This window comes from Mobula hypostoma, chromosome 6, assembly GCF_963921235.1.
Source record: "Mobula hypostoma chromosome 6, sMobHyp1.1, whole genome shotgun sequence".
NCBI lineage: Eukaryota > Metazoa > Chordata > Chondrichthyes > Myliobatiformes > Myliobatidae > Mobula > Mobula hypostoma.
This window is the reverse complement of record NC_086102.1, coordinates 48,918,887-48,939,352: the sequence shown is the minus strand read 5'-3', so window position 1 is coordinate 48,939,352 and position 20,466 is coordinate 48,918,887. Positions and strand designations below refer to the sequence as shown.

Sequence of the window (20,466 nt, the reverse complement as noted above, 5' to 3'; positions counted from 1 at the left end):
GAGCGGAAAGGATAGCTATAAGGTGAAAGTTTGAAGCCAGGAGGGTAGAAAAGGTCAAGGGCTGAAGATGAAATAATCTGATAGGAGAAGAGAGTGGGCCATAGGAAAAAGGAAAGGAGGATGGGCACCAGGAGGGGTGATAGGTAGGTGAGAAGAGGTAAGGGGCCAGAGTGGGGAATAGAAGAGGAAGGGAGAGAGAGGGAGGGAATTTTTTATTCAAAAATCGATATTTATGCAATTAAATAGGAGGCTACCCAAACAGAATATAATGTGTTGCTCCTCCACCCTGAGGGTGGCGGCCATGGACTGACATGTAAGAACAGGAATGGGAATCACAATCAAGATGTTGGGTGATTGGGAAGTTCTGCTTTTGGCAGGTGGAGTGCTTGAAGTGGTCCCACAATTTATGACGGGTCTCACCAATGTAGATGAGGCTTCCTCAGGAGCACTGGACAATAAAGACAACCCTGGCAGATTCCCGGGTGAAACGTTACCTACATACTATAATGGGTTACAAAACAGGGTTAGGCAGTACTGCTGGTATCAGCCCATTTCCTCCCAATTAGCTTAATGCATTCTACACGTTTTGAACAAAAGGGAATGCATACGTCACCACCCACCCAGAGTCTCTAGCGCACCTGAATCTACAGTCACCATCATGGCCGCAAGATCAGTTTTCTGGAGAGTAAACCTGTGGAAAGAATCGAGTCCGGATTTTGACCCTGGATGTCCCCTTACATCTTGTGTACATCAGCTGGCAGGGCTATTTGTAGACGTTTTTAAACCCTCTCTGCTTCAGGCTGTAGTTTCCTCATTTTTTTTTTAAAGACGACTATCATTTTGGTACCAAAGAAAAACAAGGTAAATTGCTTAATGACTATGGCCCAGTGACTTTAATATCTACCATCCTGAAGTGCTTTGAGAGTCTAGTCAGGGCACGCATCAACTTCAGCTTTCCGGACAACTTTGACACACTACAATTTGTAGTCTCCTTGGCCCTACATTCATCTCTGGATCATCTGGACAGGAAAGACACCTACATTAGACTATTGTTTATTGACAATAGCTCTACATTCAATCAATCCTATAACTCCAGGCAATCTCATCACCAAACTCCACACCTTGGGAGTCAATGCCTCCCACTGCAACCGGATCCTTGATTTCCTAAAGAGTAGACAAGCTATAAGGATAAGTAGCAACACATTCACCATAATTATTCTGAACATTGGTGCTCTACAAGTTTGCAGATGATCATAAGACCATAAGACAAAGGAGCAGAATTGGGCCATCTGACCCATTGAGTCTGCTCCGCCATTCAATCATGGCTGATCCTTTTTTTCTCCTCCTCCTCAGCTCCACTCCCTGGGCTTCTCCCCATAACCTTTGATGCCATAACCAATCAAGAACCTATCAATCTCCACCTTAAATACAGCCAATGACCTGGCCTGCACAGCTGCCTGTGGTAACAAATTCCAGAGATTCACAATCCTCTGGCTAAAAATATTTCTCCGCATATCTGTTTTAAATGGATGCTCTTCTATCCTGACGCTGTGCCCTCTTGTCCTGGACTCCCCCACCATGGAAAACATACTTTCCACATCTACTCTGTCTAGGCTTTCAACATTCGAAAGGTTTCAATGCAAACTCCAACCCCCCCGCCCCCCCAAACACCCTCATGCTTCAAAATTCCATTGAGTACAGGCACAGAGCCATCAAATGTTCCTCATATGATAACCCTTTCATTCCCAAAATCATCCTCGTGAACCTCCTCTGAACCCTTTCCCATGCCAGCTCATCTTTTCTTAGATAAGGAACCCAAAACTGTTCACAATACTCAAGGTAAGGTGGCACCATTGCCTTATAAAGACTCAGTATCACATCACTGCATTTGTATTCTACAACTCTTGAAATGAATACTAACATTGCATTTGCCTTCCTCACCACTGTAAGTTAACCAGTGGGCTGTTCTGTGCAAGGACTCCCAAGTCTCTTTGCATCTTAGATTTTTAGATTTTCTTCCAATTAAGGAAAGAGACTACACATTTTTTTCCTTCAGCAAAGTGTATGATGATGTATTTTTCAACAATGCATTTCATTTGCCACTTTCTTGCCCTTTCTCCCAATCTAAGTCCTTCTGCAGTTTTCCTGTTTTCTCAACACCACCTGCCCCCCCACCAATCTTCATACCATCTACAAATCTGATATCAAAGCCATCTATTCCATCATCTAAATCATTGATATACAGCATAAAAAGATGTCCCAACTCAGACCCCTGCAGAACACCACTAGTCACTGACAGCCAACCAGAAAAGAATCCTTTTATTCCCATTTGCTTCCTCCTACCATTCAGCCAATGATCAAATATGCTAGTAACTTTCCTGTAAAACCATGGGTTCTTAACTTAGTACGCAGCCTCATGTGTGGCACCTTGTCAAAGGCCTTCTGAAAGTCTAAATATACAACATCCACTGCATCTCCTTTATCTATCCTACTTGTAATCTCCTCAAAGAATTCTAACATGCTCATCAAGCAAGATTTTCTCTTAAGGAAACCATGACTTTGTACTATCTTGTCCTGTGTCACCAAGTTCTCCATCACCTCATTCTTAACAATCGACTCCAACATCTTCCCAACCACTAAGGTCAGGCTACACACACACACACAAAGTGCTGGTGGAACGCAGCAGGCCAGGCAGCATCTATAAGAAGAAGTACAGTCGACGTTTCAGGTCGAGACCCTTCGTCAGGACTAATGGAAAAAAGAGATAGTAAGAAATTTGAAAGTGGGAGGGGGAGGGGAGACCTGAAATGATAGGAGAAGACAGGAGGGGGAGGGATGAAGCCAAGAGCTGGGAGGTTGATTGGCAAAAGGGATAAGGCTGGAGAAGGGGGAGTATCATAGGATGGAAGGCCTTGGAAGAAAGAAAGGGGGAGGGGAGCACCAGAGGAAGATGGAGAACAGGCAAGGAGTTATTGTGAGAGGGAAAGAGAGAGGAAAAAAATGTCAGGGTAACTGGTCTATAATTTCTTTTCTGCTGCTTTCCTCCTTTCTTACAGAGGAGTGACATTTGCAATTTTCTAGTCCTCTGGCATCATGCCAGAGTCAACTAGTTTTGAAAGATCATTGCTAATGCCTCCACAATCTCTACCACTACCTCTTTCAGAACTCTAGGGTGCAGTTCTGGTCTGAGTGACTTATGTATTTTAAGGTCTTTCAGCTTTTTGAGCACCTTCTCTCTTGTAATACTAACTGCACTCAATTCTCTTCCCTCACACCATTCAACATCTAGCACACTGCTAGTGTCTTCCACAGTGAAGAGTGATGCAAAATACTCATTTAGTTCATCAGCCCTCTCCTTAGCCCATTATTATTTCTCTGGCCTCATTTTCTAGCAGCCCTACATCCACTCTCATCTCTTTTTTTTTACATACTTGAAAAAGCTTTTACTATGCACTTTGATATTGCTTGCTAGCTGGCTTTCATAATTTATCTTTTCTCTCCTAATAATTCTTTTAGTTGCTCTCTGTAGATTTTTAAAAGCTTTCTAGTAATTTCTGCATTGTTGTATGCCCTCTCTTTTGCCTTTACATTGGCTGTCAAGGGAAGTCAAAGCTACAGTTGTACTATTTTGTCATTTGACTATTTTTTTGCCTTTGGAATACATCTATCCTGCACCTTATTTTTCCCAGAAACTCACACCATTGCTGCTCTGCTGTCATCCCTGCCACAATCTCCTTCCAATTTACTTTGACCACCTCCTCTCTCATATCACTGTAATTGAGATCCATTACCAACCTGATTTTCCCAATTGACCCACATATTGAAATCTCTCATGATTACCACAGCATTGCCCTTTTGACACATCTTTTCTATTTCCTGTTGTAATCTGTGGTCCACATCCCACAGATGCTCTGTGCTCTGCCCCCTGCACCAGCTTCTCAGCCATGCATTAATCTGCCAAATCATCCTCTTTCTACCCTTGCCTGCGCATGGCACATGCAGTAATCCTGAAATTACTACCCTGGAGGTCCTATTTCTCAGCTTTCTGTCTAGATTTCTAAAGTCTCTTTTCAGGCCCACTTTATTTTTCCTTCCTATGTCATTGGTACCAATATGTACCAAGACATCTGGCTGCTCTCCCTCCCTCTCTCTCCAAAATGCTGTGGATGTGATTTGAGACATCCCTGACCCTGGCACCTGGGAGGCAACATACCATCTGGGTATCCCATTCACATCCACAGAATCTCCTGTCTGTTCCTCTCCTGAGTCTCCTATCACTACTGCTCCACTCTTCTCCCCCTTTCCCTTCTGCACCACGTAACCATGCCCAGTGCCAGTAACCTAGTCTCTGTGGCATTTCCCTGGGAGGTCATCACCCACAACAGTACCCAAAGCAGTATACTGATTACTCAGGGGAATGGCCATAGGGATACTCTGCACTAACTCCTTATTCACCTTCACCTGCTAGTAACCCAGCTACCTGCGTCCTGCCACTCGGGGGTGAGACTGCTTCCCTGTAACTCTGATCAATTATCTGCTCACTGTCCCATACAAGCCGAAGGTCAACCAGCTGCTGCTCCAGATCCCTAACACAGTCTTCAAGGAGTTGAAGCTGGAGGCACTCCACGCAGACGCAGCTCCTCTCAGGACTCCAACATCTGGCATGAAGATCATTTAAACTACACTAAGTACACTTGACACAGTAAGAAAAAGGGAAACTTAACAGAACTGAAGTGGGTCACATCTCAAATAACAATGAGTTGGAGCACAGTGAGAAGAGCGCGAGAGCGACATGATGTCATGATGATAATCTTTCCCTCAATATCAACAAATCTGAAGAGGTTGTCATTGACTTCAAGGAGGGCATGTTCCTGTCTACAACAATGATGTTGAAGGGGAGAGGTTTGAAAGCTTCAAGTTCCTGGGAGCGAACATCACCAATAGACTGTCCTGGCCCAACCACATTGATCTCATGGCCAAGAAAGTCTTTACTTCTTCAGGAGGCTGAAAACATTTTGCATTGCAGTGCAGACCCATAGCAATTTTTATCAATGCACCACAGAGCACATTCTATCTGAATGCATAATGGTTTGGTATGGCAACTGCTCTGTATGTGACTGTGAGAAACTACAGAGAGATGTGGACACCGCTCAGCACATCACTCTTGAATGGATCTCTTGCACGATAAATTGGACTATCTCACAACCTACATTATGCTCAGGCACTTTACTGTTTACCTATACTACACTCTCTCTACAGCGTCTACACTTTACTCTGCAATGTAATCACTGTCTGTAGGGGTAGTGGAAACAGGATCATTGCCTAGAAAAGGCCCTTAAAAATGAATCATTTGCAAGGCTTTCAGGAGAAAAATGGTATAATGGAAGAGACAGGATTGTTCTGATAATGACCATCTTAACTTCAGTGGGTCAAATAGTTTGTTTCCCTTATTTTATCACTTTATGACTTTGATATTTCCTGATGTAAACTGTTTTTTTTTAGCAACTTATTTCTTTTCCATAAAACTATGCTGCATCTAATTATAATCTACCTTATCCTGACAACACTATTCAGAAGCTTTTATTTTTCCATTCTTCCTTTCTTAATAAGAGGAATACATCTTGACAAGTATGCTGCATGGAAATGAACAATATTTTGCTGAAACACAACCAATTCCATATAATTATTTAGCAAAACTGTTCTTTTAATATTCTATGATATATACTATAATATGTATGTTCTCTGGGATTTGGTCATTTCAATCCAGAAGATACTGGCTGAATACACTACCTATGCTTTTTAATACCTTATAAATTTCTGTTAGGTCCCCCCAGCCTCCACCATTCTGGAGAAAACAATCCAAGTTTGTCCAACCTGTTTTTACTTATTATACCCATCTCAATTTATTCTGCTCTCTTCAAAGATGCTAATACATACAACACCACTTCCAACCACCAACTTCCTCAGGTTTTTCTACCACATTTGCAATTGTACCATGTAGTTCAAATTTTGTTTATTAAGAAAATTAATAAGTGACAAATTTAACTTGCCATTTTTTGCCCTCTCTACTAAATGTCATTAAACTGTTATCCTTCTGTTTGCTCTACTGATGTAATTGGTATCCGTAAACAAATATGAAATTAATGATACCAATACTGAGCATTCGTATACCGAAATAATAACTCCAGTTCTGTATTTTCAGATGTGGCTTCACCGGCTTGATATTTCCAACATTCTCCACTTGGATTTCAGATTTCCAGCATTCGCACATTTCGTTTTGGAACCTTCCAGTATATCATCTCAAAGGTGATGCATATAAAACTATGGTGAAGTTGATCAACAATGCCATGTCCTCTATTTCAATCCTAGTCCAACTTTTTAAGCTGGATCTCCTCATTGCTGATACAGACACTGCATCATAAACTCAATGTGACAGTTTGACTCTGAAGCTCACAATCTGCTAAGTGACAACCAGATTCATAACATTCTGTATGCAAATATATCATTCCAAAACACTGCTTGTTGCGTGCAGATTTCCATTCTTCCAATTCCTGATCTTTATTCATGGGACACTGCAGTCTCAGATTCTGCTGAGGTAATTAGTGTGGGAAAGCAATAGAATTAGCATCAAGAAAATGAACTTTTATCCATTTTTACAAAAACTGATACTTTAGTCCTCCTACATATCCACTACAATATATTCAATTTGACTGATGAGAATAACTGGCTTAATAAAGAAATTTTATAAATTTATCTATGAAGCTCCTGAAGAAAGATCTCGGTCTGAAATGTGAACTGTTTGTTCATTTCCATGGATGCTGCCTGACCTGTGTTCCTCTTGCATATTGGGTGCATTGCTTTGGATTTCCAGCATCTGCAGAATTTCTTGTGTTTATGAATGTATTTAATCTCTTTTAAAAAACTCTGCTAAGAGATGCTATTTTATTGCAGAAATACAAAGATTACACTGAGTCACAATCACCAGCTGAAAATATGGAAACTACTAGTCTGTCAACGAGCTACTGGCCGCCAGGAAATGAAATAACATTGAAGAATGCAACGATGGGAACCAATAAAACACGGATCCCGAACTGCAGCATAAACCAGGATTTTCTAATGGTTCTTTTACCAATAATTTACTCCTTTATATTCATAACAGGACTGTTGAGCAATGTTTCAGCACTGTTGGTATTTTTCATTGTACGAACTAAGAAAAACTCCATTCATGTCTATTTGATCAATATGGCATTTGCAGACCTCCTCTTAATTGTCTGTCTACCTTTCAGGATAGTATACCATGCAAATCATGACCAATGGATATTAGGAAACTACTTCTGCAGAGTCATAGGCATTTTGTTTTATTTGAACATGTATGTTAGCATCGTACTTTTGGGACTCATTAGTATAGATCGGTACTTAAAAATAATAAAGCCACTGCAGCACTATAAACTAAAAGATGCCAGCAGAAGCTGTATGATTTGTGGCATAATCTGGAGTTTCTCCATTCTGATTGGTATAATGGAGCTTTGGAACACAGCAACCGACAATTCCAACAAGTGCTTCCATTATAGAGAAAAACCTCATTCAAAAGTAATCATCAATCTTGTCATTGTATTGATTTTTTGGCTTGTCTTCTTTCTCCTCATTATTTCATATGCAAAGATTGCAAGAAGACTTTCTAAGCTCAGTAGAGAAAAGCCTGAATTGCCCAACAAGAAAGTTTTCAACAATGTTGTAATGAAAACATTCATTATTCCCATTATTTTTACCATATGTTTCGTCCCATTTCACATCTCCCGCTTCTTTTACATTGCATCTCAGCTCCAGCAAGGAAGCTGTTACTGGAAAAATATGGCAAATAAAACAAATGAAATTTCACTTCTGTTATCTGCTTTCAACAGTTGCCTGGATCCAATCATGTATTTTCTACTCTCCAAGACAGTTAGAAAAACTATATTGAGCTTAATTACTGGAAAATTTCAGAAAGATTCAAGAAGTGAAACCACATAAAAGCTATAGTTTCTTTGATCCTTGATACTCACGGTATTGCTTAAACTAGCTATATGATGGCATTCGTTTGGTATATTTAACAATATGCCCAAAAATGTTTTGGACTTCTGAAGTTACAAATCAATAAATTAACCAGTTTGCATATGCTTAAATGGAGTAACATAATATTTTAACAAGTATACCAAGAAACTGAAAGCTTGGCTTTTTCAAGCAAAGTATGCTAGAATATACTTCTACTAAACCCAGACAGAAGCATAAGTACTATGCAAATAGGTTTGGAATCTCAGTTCTGCAGTCATAGAACCTGTTAATCAATAAAACTATTTATACCAGGAAGATCATTCACAACTTCTTTGATAACAAAGTGGCCCATACCATGATTTGGACAACACTTCAGCAAGTATGACAAGGCAAGTACCATTCACAGTCACACCAATGATGGACAGCATGCATCTCCAACAAGAGGAAATCTAACCATCGCTTACTAACAATCAATTGCGTCATCATTAGACCCCTCTCTACCTCCTAATCATCATCAATTGGGAGCTTTACTGACTAGAAACAACTACATAAGAAACAATGGTTACAAAAGAAGATCAAAGGCATGGCATCTTGTGGTGAGTAACTCACCCTGACTTCTTAAGTCTTTTCATACCTACAAAATTGAAGTGGAATAAGATGAATTACTCTTGTCTGTCTGGACGTGAGCTAAAGTTAGAAGCCATGCTGGCCAAAGAAACATTCCTAACTGTTAAATATTTATCATATTAAACATTAATTTTCAAACTCTAAGCTGTAACATCCATAGAGACAAAACTAACAGGTGCACAGAAATTTTTGATTCTCCTTAAGTCACTCTTCATACAATTTTGGAAAGATCATTACTTCACGGCCACCATTATCAAAATTCTGCAACTCCATCTAACTACTTGACTGAAATGGTTCACTTTAGAAGCTCAGTGAAATATTCTCATGGAAATTAGGGATCGTCAATAAATGGTAGCCTTGCCAGTGATGGACATGTTCTACGAATGAAATGAATTATTTTTGCTCTGAGGCATGATTTGAAAAGTGAAATTGGCATGAATGAATAATAAAAGTTTCGACATTTAACTATTACAGGATGTTAAAGATACAGATAGATCTCTATCAAATATATTTCCCTTTGTGATATTAATAGTTGTTCTTATGGTTGCAATTCATACTGAAAGCTTGTTTTCCAATGACAAAGTCACAATAATGAAAGGTACAGGTTTGTAGATCCACAAACTGAAGCATAAAATATGGCAATAAATTGAGGAAGAGACATCTGAAAATATTTGGATTTCAATATATGAACATGGTGACACTCTGAATTTTTAAGATTCAATTTCCATGTTATACGAGGGTTGCATCTTGGGAACAGTCCCCAAGCTGGTATTTCTAATATTTACTAACAAAAACACTAATAAGGGTAGACTAAAATTATCACTTATTTCTTTTCCCCCTTGTGCAGTTATAATAATACTCACATGAGAATCAGATTATCATTGGTGTGTGTCATGAAATTTGTTAACTTAGCAGCAGCAGTACAATGCAATACACAATATAGAAGGAAAAAATAAGTAAATCAATTGTAGTAAGCATATATGTATATCAAATAGTAAAATTAAAAATAGTACAAAAACAGAAATCTTGTATATTTAAATAAAGTGAGGCAGTGTTCATGGGTTCAATGTCAATTTAGGAATTGGATGACAGAGGGGAGAGAATGTTCTTAAATCAATGTGCCTTCAGGCTTCTGCACCTCCTTCCTGATGGTAACAATGAGAAAAGGACATGTCCTGGGTGATGGGGGTCCTTAATAATGGACATTGCCTTACTGAGGCACCACTCTTTGAAGATGTCTTGGATACTACAGAGGTTAGTACCCAAGATTGAGGTGACTAATTTCCTGTAGCTTATTTTGGTCTTGTGCAGTAGCCCTCCCCCCCCCCCCACCCCTCATACCAGACAGTGATGCAGTCTATCAGAATGTTTTCCAGGGTATAGAAGTTTTGAGTGTTTTAGATGACAAACTAAATCTCTTCAGACTCCTAATGAAATATAGCTGCTGTCTTGCCTTCTTTATAGCTGCATCGATATGTTGGGACTAGGCTAGATCTTGACACCCAGGAGCTTGAAAATGCTCACTCTATCTACTTTTGATCCCTCACCTTACCTTTCCTGAAGTCCACAAACAGCTCTTTCATCTTACTGACGTTGAGTGCAAGGTTGTTGCTGTGACACCAGTCAACTAGCTGGTATAGCTCGCTCTTGTACACCCTCTCATCTCCATCTGAGATTCTACCAACAACAGCTGTTATCATCACAAATTTATAGATGGTAAAAGAGCTACCCAGCTACAGAGTCATGGGTATAGAGGGAATAGAGCAGTGGCTAAGCACACACCCGAGGTGCGCCAGTGTTGACGGTCAGCAAGGAGGAGATCCACACAGATTGTGGTCTTCCGGTTAGGAAGCTGAGGATCCAATTGCAGGGGGAGGCACAGAGGCCCAGGTTCTGTAGCTTATTGATCAGGACTGTGAGAATGATGGTTTTAAATGCTGAGCAAGCATCCTGACAGAGGTGTTTGTATTATCCAAGGCCATGTGAAGAGTTATAGAGATTATGGCTGCCATAGGCCAATTGTGGCGACAGGCAAATTACTGAGTCCAGGTGCTTGCTGAGACGGAGTTGATTCTAGCCATGACCAACCTCTCAAAGCATTTCATCACTGTATATGTAGAGTACTACTTGACGATAATCATTAAGGCAGTTCACACTACTCTTCTTAACCACTGGTATAATTGTTCAAATGGTCAGTTTCAAAGTATCAATAGATACATATACTGTGTAAAAGTGTCAATAGTAGAGATTTGCCTTGGCAGTTTCCAAGTGTCTTAAGTTGCCTTCTGCTGTGAGCAGGCAGCTATGTTCTTAAATACCATGTACCAGTTTGATTATGAGTTGCATGTAAACCACCTTTTTGAAGAGTAGCTTACCTTTGAATTAACTAGCTGTTATCTCTATTCCATAAATTCAGATGTTTGCATTACAGTAACTTTCCTCTTTTATAAAAAAAAATTTAAAATTCATGGGAGAATTTCATAAAGTGAAATCTGCGTTCCCTGTATTTGTGGTGGAAAGGAATAATTAGACACTTATCTTGTTCCAAAGGACATAAATTTCTGAAACTTTAATATGTTGCTTCAGCAATGAATTAAAAAGGCAAAAAGTATGTGGGGCTACAAAAGAATTTTAATGCAAGTGAACTTACTTCAAATATATACAGAGCCCTAATGAAACTGTATCTGGAACACCATGTGCTTATCTGTTTACCAGCTTGTGAAGCACATAATTGGAACAGAGAAAGTGAAGGATCATCAGGTTGATTGCTGGGAAATTGTATTTGTCTTCAGAGGAAAGAGATTCGGTGGACGAGGTCTTTACTCTTGAGTTAAAGAAGAATGTGAGGTGATTTTATAGAAATATATAAAATTCTTGTGGAATTTAATAAGATAAATGTAGGGATGCCGAGAATCCCCTGAAGAATCTAAACTTCAGGTCAATGTTGCAAATTAAAGATGTAGCTATTCAGGACTGACATGGGAAGAAATTTCTTTGTCTAGCGAATAGTGAATCTTTGGACTTCTCTATCTAGGAGCGCTGTGGAGATTCAGTTACTAAGTGTATTTATGAACAATTGGGAGACATTTAGCTTCAATGACAATATCCTTATGCCACACAATTAATCAGGATGACCAAGACAAATTTTGTTTCAGACTTTTTCGCAGGCAAACAACAAATTCAAGCTTAACTGTCGCCAAGTCAAAAATCAGAATTGTAAGATCTATCTTTGGAGACCTCCCCCTCGCCATAGTTCCAAATAGTGTCACATCAATGCTTTCACCCCATATACAAGATGATCTTTTTTTTCCAGTTCTGATGAAGGGTCTCAGCTTGAAATGTTGACTATACTTTTTCCATAGATGCTGCCTGGCCTGCTAAGTTCCTCCAGCATCTTGTGTGTGTTTATTGAATTGTTAATATTTTGACAACTCTGGATTTATTACTTGTGAGTTCATATTCCACTCTAATCACTCACTGAGGCCAACACTCCAATGCAGCAACAAGAGAGTATTAGACCATCAATAGAGTTACAAGATGTTCTACTGAGGCTTTTTTGCTCTCCCATCGGAATAAAAAATATTCTAAAGCATTATTTTGAGGAGAAAAAGTTGGCTCTGGTGCCCTGGCCAGTGTTTGTTCCTCAAATATTACTAAAGCAGAGCAGCTAGTCATTCTCACATTACTGTTTGATGGCGATACTTTATCTTATTGTTTAATTAAGGCTGACTTGCTTCCGTTCTAGTTTTGTGAGTTCTGAAATGACTGATGAGGTCTGTGTTGGGACTACAGACTTTACCAGATAGGACAGATGCCCAACAGAGCAGATGATAGGGTAGTTCACCTTCTGCTGTTTACACATGACTTTTGCATACTTATTCCACAGACAGTTTCTCAATATCATTTCAAATAATCCTCCCTAATGTGAGCTTTTATAGCCTAACAATTCCCTAGAATTAATGTGAAAGTTGCACTTTTTCCAAGAAGGCATCCTGGTATCATTTCCTCTATCCAACAGGTAGTCATTTTCATGTGAAAGTAAAAAAACAGACTGCCCATCAGATATGCAGCCAAGGTGTCCTGACCAAATTGTTCAATGAGTCCACAAGGTGTAATTTGACCCTACGCTGGGGACATTTGGGCTAAGTGTGACACGGATACATCTTTCTGGTCAACTAAGTGGATTTTGCATTGACGGTGTTAGAGGTATATTTCAAGTTCTTTGAGCTGCCTGCTTTAGGTAGTCCAGGTCTCAGTAACAAAAGCAGATGGAGGTGGTATTAGAGGTTTACTGTTGCCTGTGAGACCGGTTCTGTGCAGGTCTCCAATCTTCAACTTTGAATGTGATGGTTAATTTCAGTGTTGATGTCTGCCTTACGTAAGGGATGGCTCCTGACATGTGAAAAGTGATTTTGGAAGTCAAAGTTTTTATCAGTTATAACAATCTCTACATTGATCTGGACTGTTTAAATAAGTTGATTTTGAATTGTTGTGAAACAATAAGACTGCTTCTGTACAAAACTGTACAATTCATTGTTAGTTAACCAAACTTAACATTTGTATCAAGTTTTGGTGTTACTAATTATGATTCAGATATTAATAAACAATTGTTTGCACTTATTGCAGAATTGCATTTCTTTATTTGGCAAAACAAAGTTTGTAATTATTTCTAGAGAGAACACAAGAAGATCAAGAGAAAAGGGCAGCATGGGAGTGTAGTGACCAATATAACAGTTTACAGTGCAAGCGCTCAGGGTTGAATTCCCACTGCTGTCTGTAAGAAGTTTGTACATTCTCCACATGGGTTTACTCTGGATGCTCAAGTTTCTTGTCAGATTCCAAAGACAGACGTCTTAGTTGTGGAATGCTATGTTGGTGCCTGAAGCTTGACAACATTTGCAGGCTGTGTTGGTTGTTGATGCAAAATAGCCCACTTCACTGTATGTTCTGATGTATGTATGACAAAAAGCTAATATTTAATCTATAGTTTAATGAAACTAATTTAGGCATCATTATTTCTTAGTGTACTTAGGCACTAAGCCAACTCTATTTCTAGGAGTTAAAGAAGAGTAAAGTTAATAAAACTCTGTTCCCAGTTAGTTCAAATTTCAGCTAAATTTGAAACAAAACAGATTTACAAGCACAGATCCATTAAATCTGTGGTGCGATTATCGATATTTATCAGTTCTACAAAATGTTTTTACTATTTATTATTCTTTGGTTTTTTTAAATGTTTGTATTTACAAATTGTATTTACACAAATGTTTGTTTGCTTTTGCACATTGGTTGCTCGTCCATCTTTACGTGCAGTTTCTCATTGATTCTATCATGTTTCCTTGCATTTATTATGAATGTCTGCAAGAAAATAAATCTCAGGAAAGTATATAGTGACATATATGTACTTTGATAATAAACTTACTTTGAACTTTACAATGTTTAAGATGTAATAATTAAACAATATGTTTTGGGCTTCAACAATTTCCTCCATTTCCTTCAGCAACCTGGAATGCATCCCATCAGGATCAAGCAATGGTTTCAGGAGAAGTGGAGCTCACCTTTCCAATACTCCCTTTTTAATCAATTGCTATCCTATCCAAAATCCCAATTACATCTTTCTTTGCCTCTGTTTTGGTAAAGACTGATATCACAAAGACCGAGGTGATTATTGAGATACATTGACTCACAAAGATCTAAACAGATGCGTTGCAGCACAAAGTTTTACCTTAAGCATATGCTGCTAATTTTACTCGATCTGGACTGGCTTGTATGAAGAGGAATAATGAGATCCCAATGAAAACAAAAGAAACTACAGATGCTGGGAATCTGAAATAAAACAGAAGATGCTGGAAATCCTCAGCAACTCGGGCAGCATCTGTGGAAAAAAAGAAACAGTTAACATTTCAGGTTGAAGTTCTTTCATCTGATTAAGGGTTATAGACCTGAAATGTTGACCATTTCTCTTTAGAGTCCAGTATGGCAGAGGAACTTCAGGATTAATTATCAATGGCTAGCTAATGGCAATAAAGTTAATATCTGCAGGAAAATGTCTCACAGCCCTTAATTCTTAAGCACTGACCACAACTACCTGAAGCGGGCTTTCTGAAGGCTCGACAGCATAAATGTCAGATACCAGAGAATGACAAATTCATCATTCTGGATAGTTTAAAGGTGATGTTGGCCCAGTAGACTTAGTGAGGCATTACTGACAAATATTCCACTGGCAATTACACTTGCAAGCCAACTGGTTCTTAAGGTAATATGCTGAACAAGGTCTTATCACCAAAACTATTCTTGAACAGTTGGGCATCCTGAACATCCTGTACAAATCTGTGTTCCAAGCACCGCCATCCAATCTTTCTCCTGACCAACTTGGAGAAAATGAATGGATCCTGAAAGTAATGAGTGGCTTCTCATTCCAATTCCATCAGAGGTCGCCCCAGGGTTGAACCACATCCGGAAATGAATACAGAGAAACCAAAGATGATGGTGGTGATGTTAGATGAAGATGAGAACTATGTGCAACAACTACTCAAAGCTAAAATGATTTATTATTGCTACATGTACAAAGATTCAATGAAAATTTTACCTTGTATTGTGTTCATACAGATCAATTGATTACAGCAGTGCATTGAGGTAGTACAAGGCGAAACAATAACAGTGTTTAATAGTGCTACAGATTAAGTGTAGTGCAGGTAGAAATTAAGGTGGACTGAGATTAAGAGTCCATTTTATTGCACTGAGAAACTGTTCAATAGTCTTAAGGCAGTGGGATAGCAGCAGTTGTTGTCCCTGGTGGTATGTGCCTTCAGGATTTTGTATTCTTCTGTCCAAGTTGGGGGGGGGGCAGGGGGGGGTTACAAAGGAGAAAAGAAGAGAAGAGATTAAGTCCATAGTGGGTGGGATCTTCAATTTCAATTATGCTGGCTGCTTTACTGAGACAGTGAGAAGTATAGACAGAGTCCATGGAAGTGAAGTCTCATTTCCATACTGTGTTGATCTATGGACAGCTTGATATGTGCTGCGAGTACATATTTCATGGCATTAAAACTTGCTGGGATTTGCTACATAGACACAGACCACAGTGATGTCCGTAAACATCAGGAGCGGTTTGATGAAAAACTTATTTTGAACATTGTTATTGATGGAAATCTGTCAACATTCATAATGAAGAAAGGACAAGACACCATTGAAAGAAAAATCTTTGCAAGTATCCAGGCTGAGCTAAAAATGTTTGGCATTTGATTTAGCAGAAAGGCCAAGTTAAAAAAAAATCAAAATCTCAGATGCTGGAAATCAAGAATGTTTTGACAAGAGGTCTTTGACTTGAAACATTAACTCTGTTTCTCCTTCCTCACATACCACCTGACCTGAGTGCTCCCAGCATTTCCAGCTTGTAAATTGCAATTTCTTGTTGACCCAGATGAACATGAATAACTTCTGTTGTGTCTTTGATATTTACAGACAATGGTGAATTGCTTGTGAGAAATAAGCCAGGTCTTTAGAGTGGTTGATAGAGATATTTCCACAAAAAAGATTTGAGAGGATGTTGCCAAGACTAGGCAGCTTGACATAGGGAAAGGCTGGCCAGGCTAGTTCCTTATTCATTGATATGTAGCACAATGAGGGGTAATCTTATAAAAATGTTTAAAATTATGAAAGGCATTGATAAGGGTGAATGCAGTCTTATCCCCAGGGTAGGCTAGACAAAAACAAGGGAACACAAATTTACGGTAAGAGGAAGAAGATTTAAGAAGGGCAACACACACAGGGGAGGGGGGGACTTTTTCCATGCAATGAGTGGCGAGAATATGGAATGAGCTGCCAGAGGAAGTGGTTGAGGCAGGTACAATAGTATCATTTAAAAAAGCACTTGAATAGGTAACATGGAGAGGTGGGTCTCGGAGGAATATGGGCCGAATCCAAAGAAATTGGGATTAACTGGGTGGTCAACATGGACTTGTTGCGCCAAAGGGTCTGCATCCATACCAAATTGGTCTATGAATGGTAAAGATGTTGTATAGTGCCCTTGCCCTCATTGCTAGAGGGAAAAGACCAGAGTCAGAAGAGATTGGCCAAACAGGATTCTTTTTCCTGGAGCATGAAGCTGAAGGGAGACCAAATAGAACTCCATAAAATTAAGTGAGACAAAGAAGGCACACAGTAGCTAGACAGACAGAACCTTTTTCTTAGGGGTAGAAATGTTGAATACCACAGGACATAATTTTAAGGTGAGATGGGGAGGTACAAAAGGGATGTATGGGCAAGTTTTTTTTAATATATAAATAGAGCGATATGGGCCAGGAATCTGCTGGCAGCTGTGGTAGTGGAAGCAGATATAATAGTGTCACTCAAGAAAGGAGGTTTTAGGCAGACACATGGAAGTGCAGGGAATGGAAGGATGTGGACATTTTGCAGTGGGGAAGAAAGGGGATTAGTTTAATTTGGTATCTTGCTCAAGTACAGATATTGTGACCCAAGGGGCCTGTTCCTGTGCTGTACAGTTCTATAATTATGTACATTTCAGAGAAGCATTATCTACCTCCTTAAGGAGATAAAAGGCCAGAGGTTCTAAACACAGTGCCTATAAAAGGTATTCACAACCCACCAACCCAGAAGTTTTCATGTTTTATTGTTTCACAGTGGATTTAATTTGGCTTTTTGACACTGATCAACAGAAAAGACTTTTGTGTCAAAGTGAAAACAAATTTCTACAAATTGGTCTTAACTTATTACAATTATTAAACACTAAATAATTGATTGCATAATTACTCACCCCCTTCAAGCCAATATTTAGTAGATGCACCTCTTGCAGCAATTACAACCTTGAGTCTGTGTGGATAGGTCTCTATCAGCTTTGCACATCTGGACACTGCAGTTTCCCCCATCCTTTTTTACAAAACTGCTCAAGCACTGTCAGTTTGCATGGGGATCATGAGTGAACAGCCCTTTTCAAGTCCAGCCACAAGTTCTCAATTGGATTGAGGTCTGGACTCTGACTTGGCCACTCCAGGACATTAACTTTGTTGTTTTAAGCATTCTTGTGTAGCTTTGGCTTTATACTTGAGGCCATTGTCTTGCTGGAAAATAAATCTTCTCCCAAGTTGCAGTTCTCTTGCAGACTGCATCAGATTTTAGCCCCAGGATTGCCCTGTATTTTGCTGCATTCATTTTACCCTTTACCTTCACAAGCCTTCCAGGGCTTGCTGCAGTGAAGCATGCCCACAGTGTGATGCAGCCACCACCATACTTCACGATAGAGATGGTGCGTTTTTGAAGATATGCGGTGTTTGGCTTATGCCAAACATAGCATTTAGTCTGATAGCCAAAAAGTTCAATTTTGGTTTCATCAAACCATAGGCTCTTCTTCCAGCTGACTTCAGAGCTTCCCAAATGCCTTCTCGTAAACTCTAGCTGGGATTTCATGTGTTTTTTTTCCAAAAGTGGCTTTCTCTTTGCCACTCTCCCATAAAGCTGCAACTGGTGAAGCACCCAGACAACAGTTGTTGTATGCAGTCTTTGCCATCTGAGCTACTGAAGCTTGTAACTCCTCCAGAGTTGTCATAAGTCTCTAGATGGCCTCCCTCGCTAGACCCCTTCTTGCATGGTCACTCAGTTTTTGAGGACAGCCTGCTCTAGGAAGATATACAGCTGTGCCATATTCCTTCTACAAAGTTTGTATTTCTTGATGACTGACACAGCTGTACTTCAAGGGATATTTAGTGACTTGAAAATTTTCTTGTATCCTTCTCCTTACTTGTGCTTTTCAATAACATTTTGTGGAGTTGCTTGGAGTGTTCTTGTCTTAATGATGTAATTTCCAGATACAGGTATATTTTTACTACAATCAATTGAAACACCTGAAGTGCACACAGTGATCTCCATTTAACTAATTATGTGACTTCTAAAACCAACGGGCTACACCAGTGATGATTTGGTGTGTCATATTAAAGGGGGGTGAATACTTAATGCAATCAATTATTTTGTGTTTTATATATGGAATTAATTTAGATCACCTTGTTGAGATCTGCTTTCACTTTGACACAAAAGAGTCTTTCCTGTTGACGAGCGTCAAAGAAGACAAATTAAATCCACTGTGATTCAATGTTGTAAAACAAAACATGAAATCTTCTTGGGGGGGGAGTGAATACTTTTTAATAGGCACTCTAAGTGAGGATTAAGACATTTTAAAGAATGTAAAAGAATTGAGAGCAAGATGAGCTTACTTTCTATGTCCTAACTATTGAGGTGCTACCAATCAATCTCAGAGCAAAGATTTAAAAAGAAATGAGCTATTGTGAGACAGTAGAGCTATGTTTGATGTACAATTGCTGAGGCTTTGTCATGAAAAACTTCAGCACAGAGGCTGAGCAGTTAGTTGCAAGTTAATATAATGCAAGATCTTTCACTTTGCTCTGTAGTTATAGTAGTTTAAAGATGGCACACAGGGCATTCACATCAGCAAGACTGGGGGGCAGCTTCCAACGTCCTCTTAAATACTACCATCTTATCTGCAGCCTATTCTAGGCACCTGCACTGTGTAAAAAAAAAACATGCTCTGCATGTCTCCTTTTACCTGTCCCCATCACCTGATGTGTAAGGCATTAGACGAGAATGGGCAAAGGCTGATTGGGAGAGACTGCTTATAGATAAAGGGATATCTAGAAAGTAGAAGGCTTTGCAAGTGAGAGATGAAGAGCTTGGGGCCAAAATGTTCTTGGCAGAGTGAAGTTCAATGCTGGCAAGATTAGGGAACCCTGGTTGATGAGAGATATTGAAGCTCTAATCAGGAAAAAGAAGGTGGCATAGGCCAGGTATAGGTAAGAAGGGATCAAGCGAATTCCATGAGAAACAAGGGATGTAGCAGTGTAGTTAAGAAAATCTGTGGCGTAAATGTGGGACACAAGATACTCTTGAGAGATAAGGAAAGAGAAAATCCTAAAAAAAGTCAGTACACGAAGAGTAATTGGAGAGAACAGAACCATAAGACATAAGAGCAGAATTAAGCCATTTGGCCCATCAGGTTTGCTCTACCATTCCATCATGACTGATTTATTATCTCTCAACCCCATTCTTTACTGGCTGGCAATACAGTAGCACCACACCAGACTTTCGAGGCGAATGGTCCCGGGATCAAATCTGGCAGGCCCCTTGCACGCCTTCCATCCGTGCTGGGTTGAGCGTCGAGCCAGCAACTTGGCATTGTTAAAAAAACAGACAAAATGCTAAAGAAACAGCAAGGTTGATGCCCGATGTGCCACAGGACGCGGTAAGAAACAACAACAACCATCCCATTCTCCAGCCTCCCCTATCCCATAACTTTTGATGCCCTGACTAATCAAGAACACATCGATCCCTACTTTAAATAATATCTAATGACTTGATCTCTACAGCCGTCTATGGCAATGATTTCCACAGTTTCACCACATTCTGGCTAAAGAACTTCCACATCTCTGTTCTAAATTGTCATCCCTCTATTCTGAGGCTGTGCCCTCTGGTCCTAAACTCTCCACATCTATTCTATCAAGGCCTTTTGACATTCAATAGGTCTCAATGAGATTTCCCCCCTCATTCTTCTGAACTCCAGTAAGTACAAGCCCAGAGCTATCAAGCAACTCTTCATATGTGAATCCTTTCATATTCGGAATCCCGTTAGTGTGGTGGTTAATGTAACACTTAACAGCTCAGGGCTTTGGTGTTTGGAATTCAAACATGACATCCTCTGTAAGGAGTCTGCACGTCCTCCCTGTGGAATGCATGGTCTCCTATTCCTCTGGTTTCCTCTCACAGTCCAAGGACATACTGGGTAGG

At 39.6% G+C, this 20,466-nt stretch overlaps 2 protein-coding genes across 11 annotated transcripts in view; one reads left to right on the top strand and one right to left on the bottom strand.

The window, feature by feature from the left end:
* The window catches only part of LOC134348031 (probable G-protein coupled receptor 34), a 47,497-nt gene extending 33,054 nt beyond the window's left edge, over positions 1-14,443 (top strand). The window contains exons 2-3 of one of the 3 annotated variants that reach the window (XM_063050794.1): positions 6,203-6,306; positions 6,952-14,443. In XM_063050794.1, coding sequence (XP_062906864.1) covers positions 6,994-8,010 — 1,017 coding nt within the window. In that variant the 5' untranslated portion in view covers positions 6,203-6,306; positions 6,952-6,993 and the 3' untranslated portion in view covers positions 8,011-14,443. Of the gene's footprint in view, positions 1-5,626; positions 6,307-6,951 lie in introns of those variants that run through there. The other 2 variants (XM_063050795.1, XM_063050796.1) reach the window with 2 other exon arrangements.
* The window catches only part of caska (calcium/calmodulin-dependent serine protein kinase a), a 415,030-nt gene that overhangs the window by 252,848 nt on the left and 141,716 nt on the right, over positions 1-20,466 (bottom strand). The gene's annotated exons all lie outside the window — the stretch shown is intronic.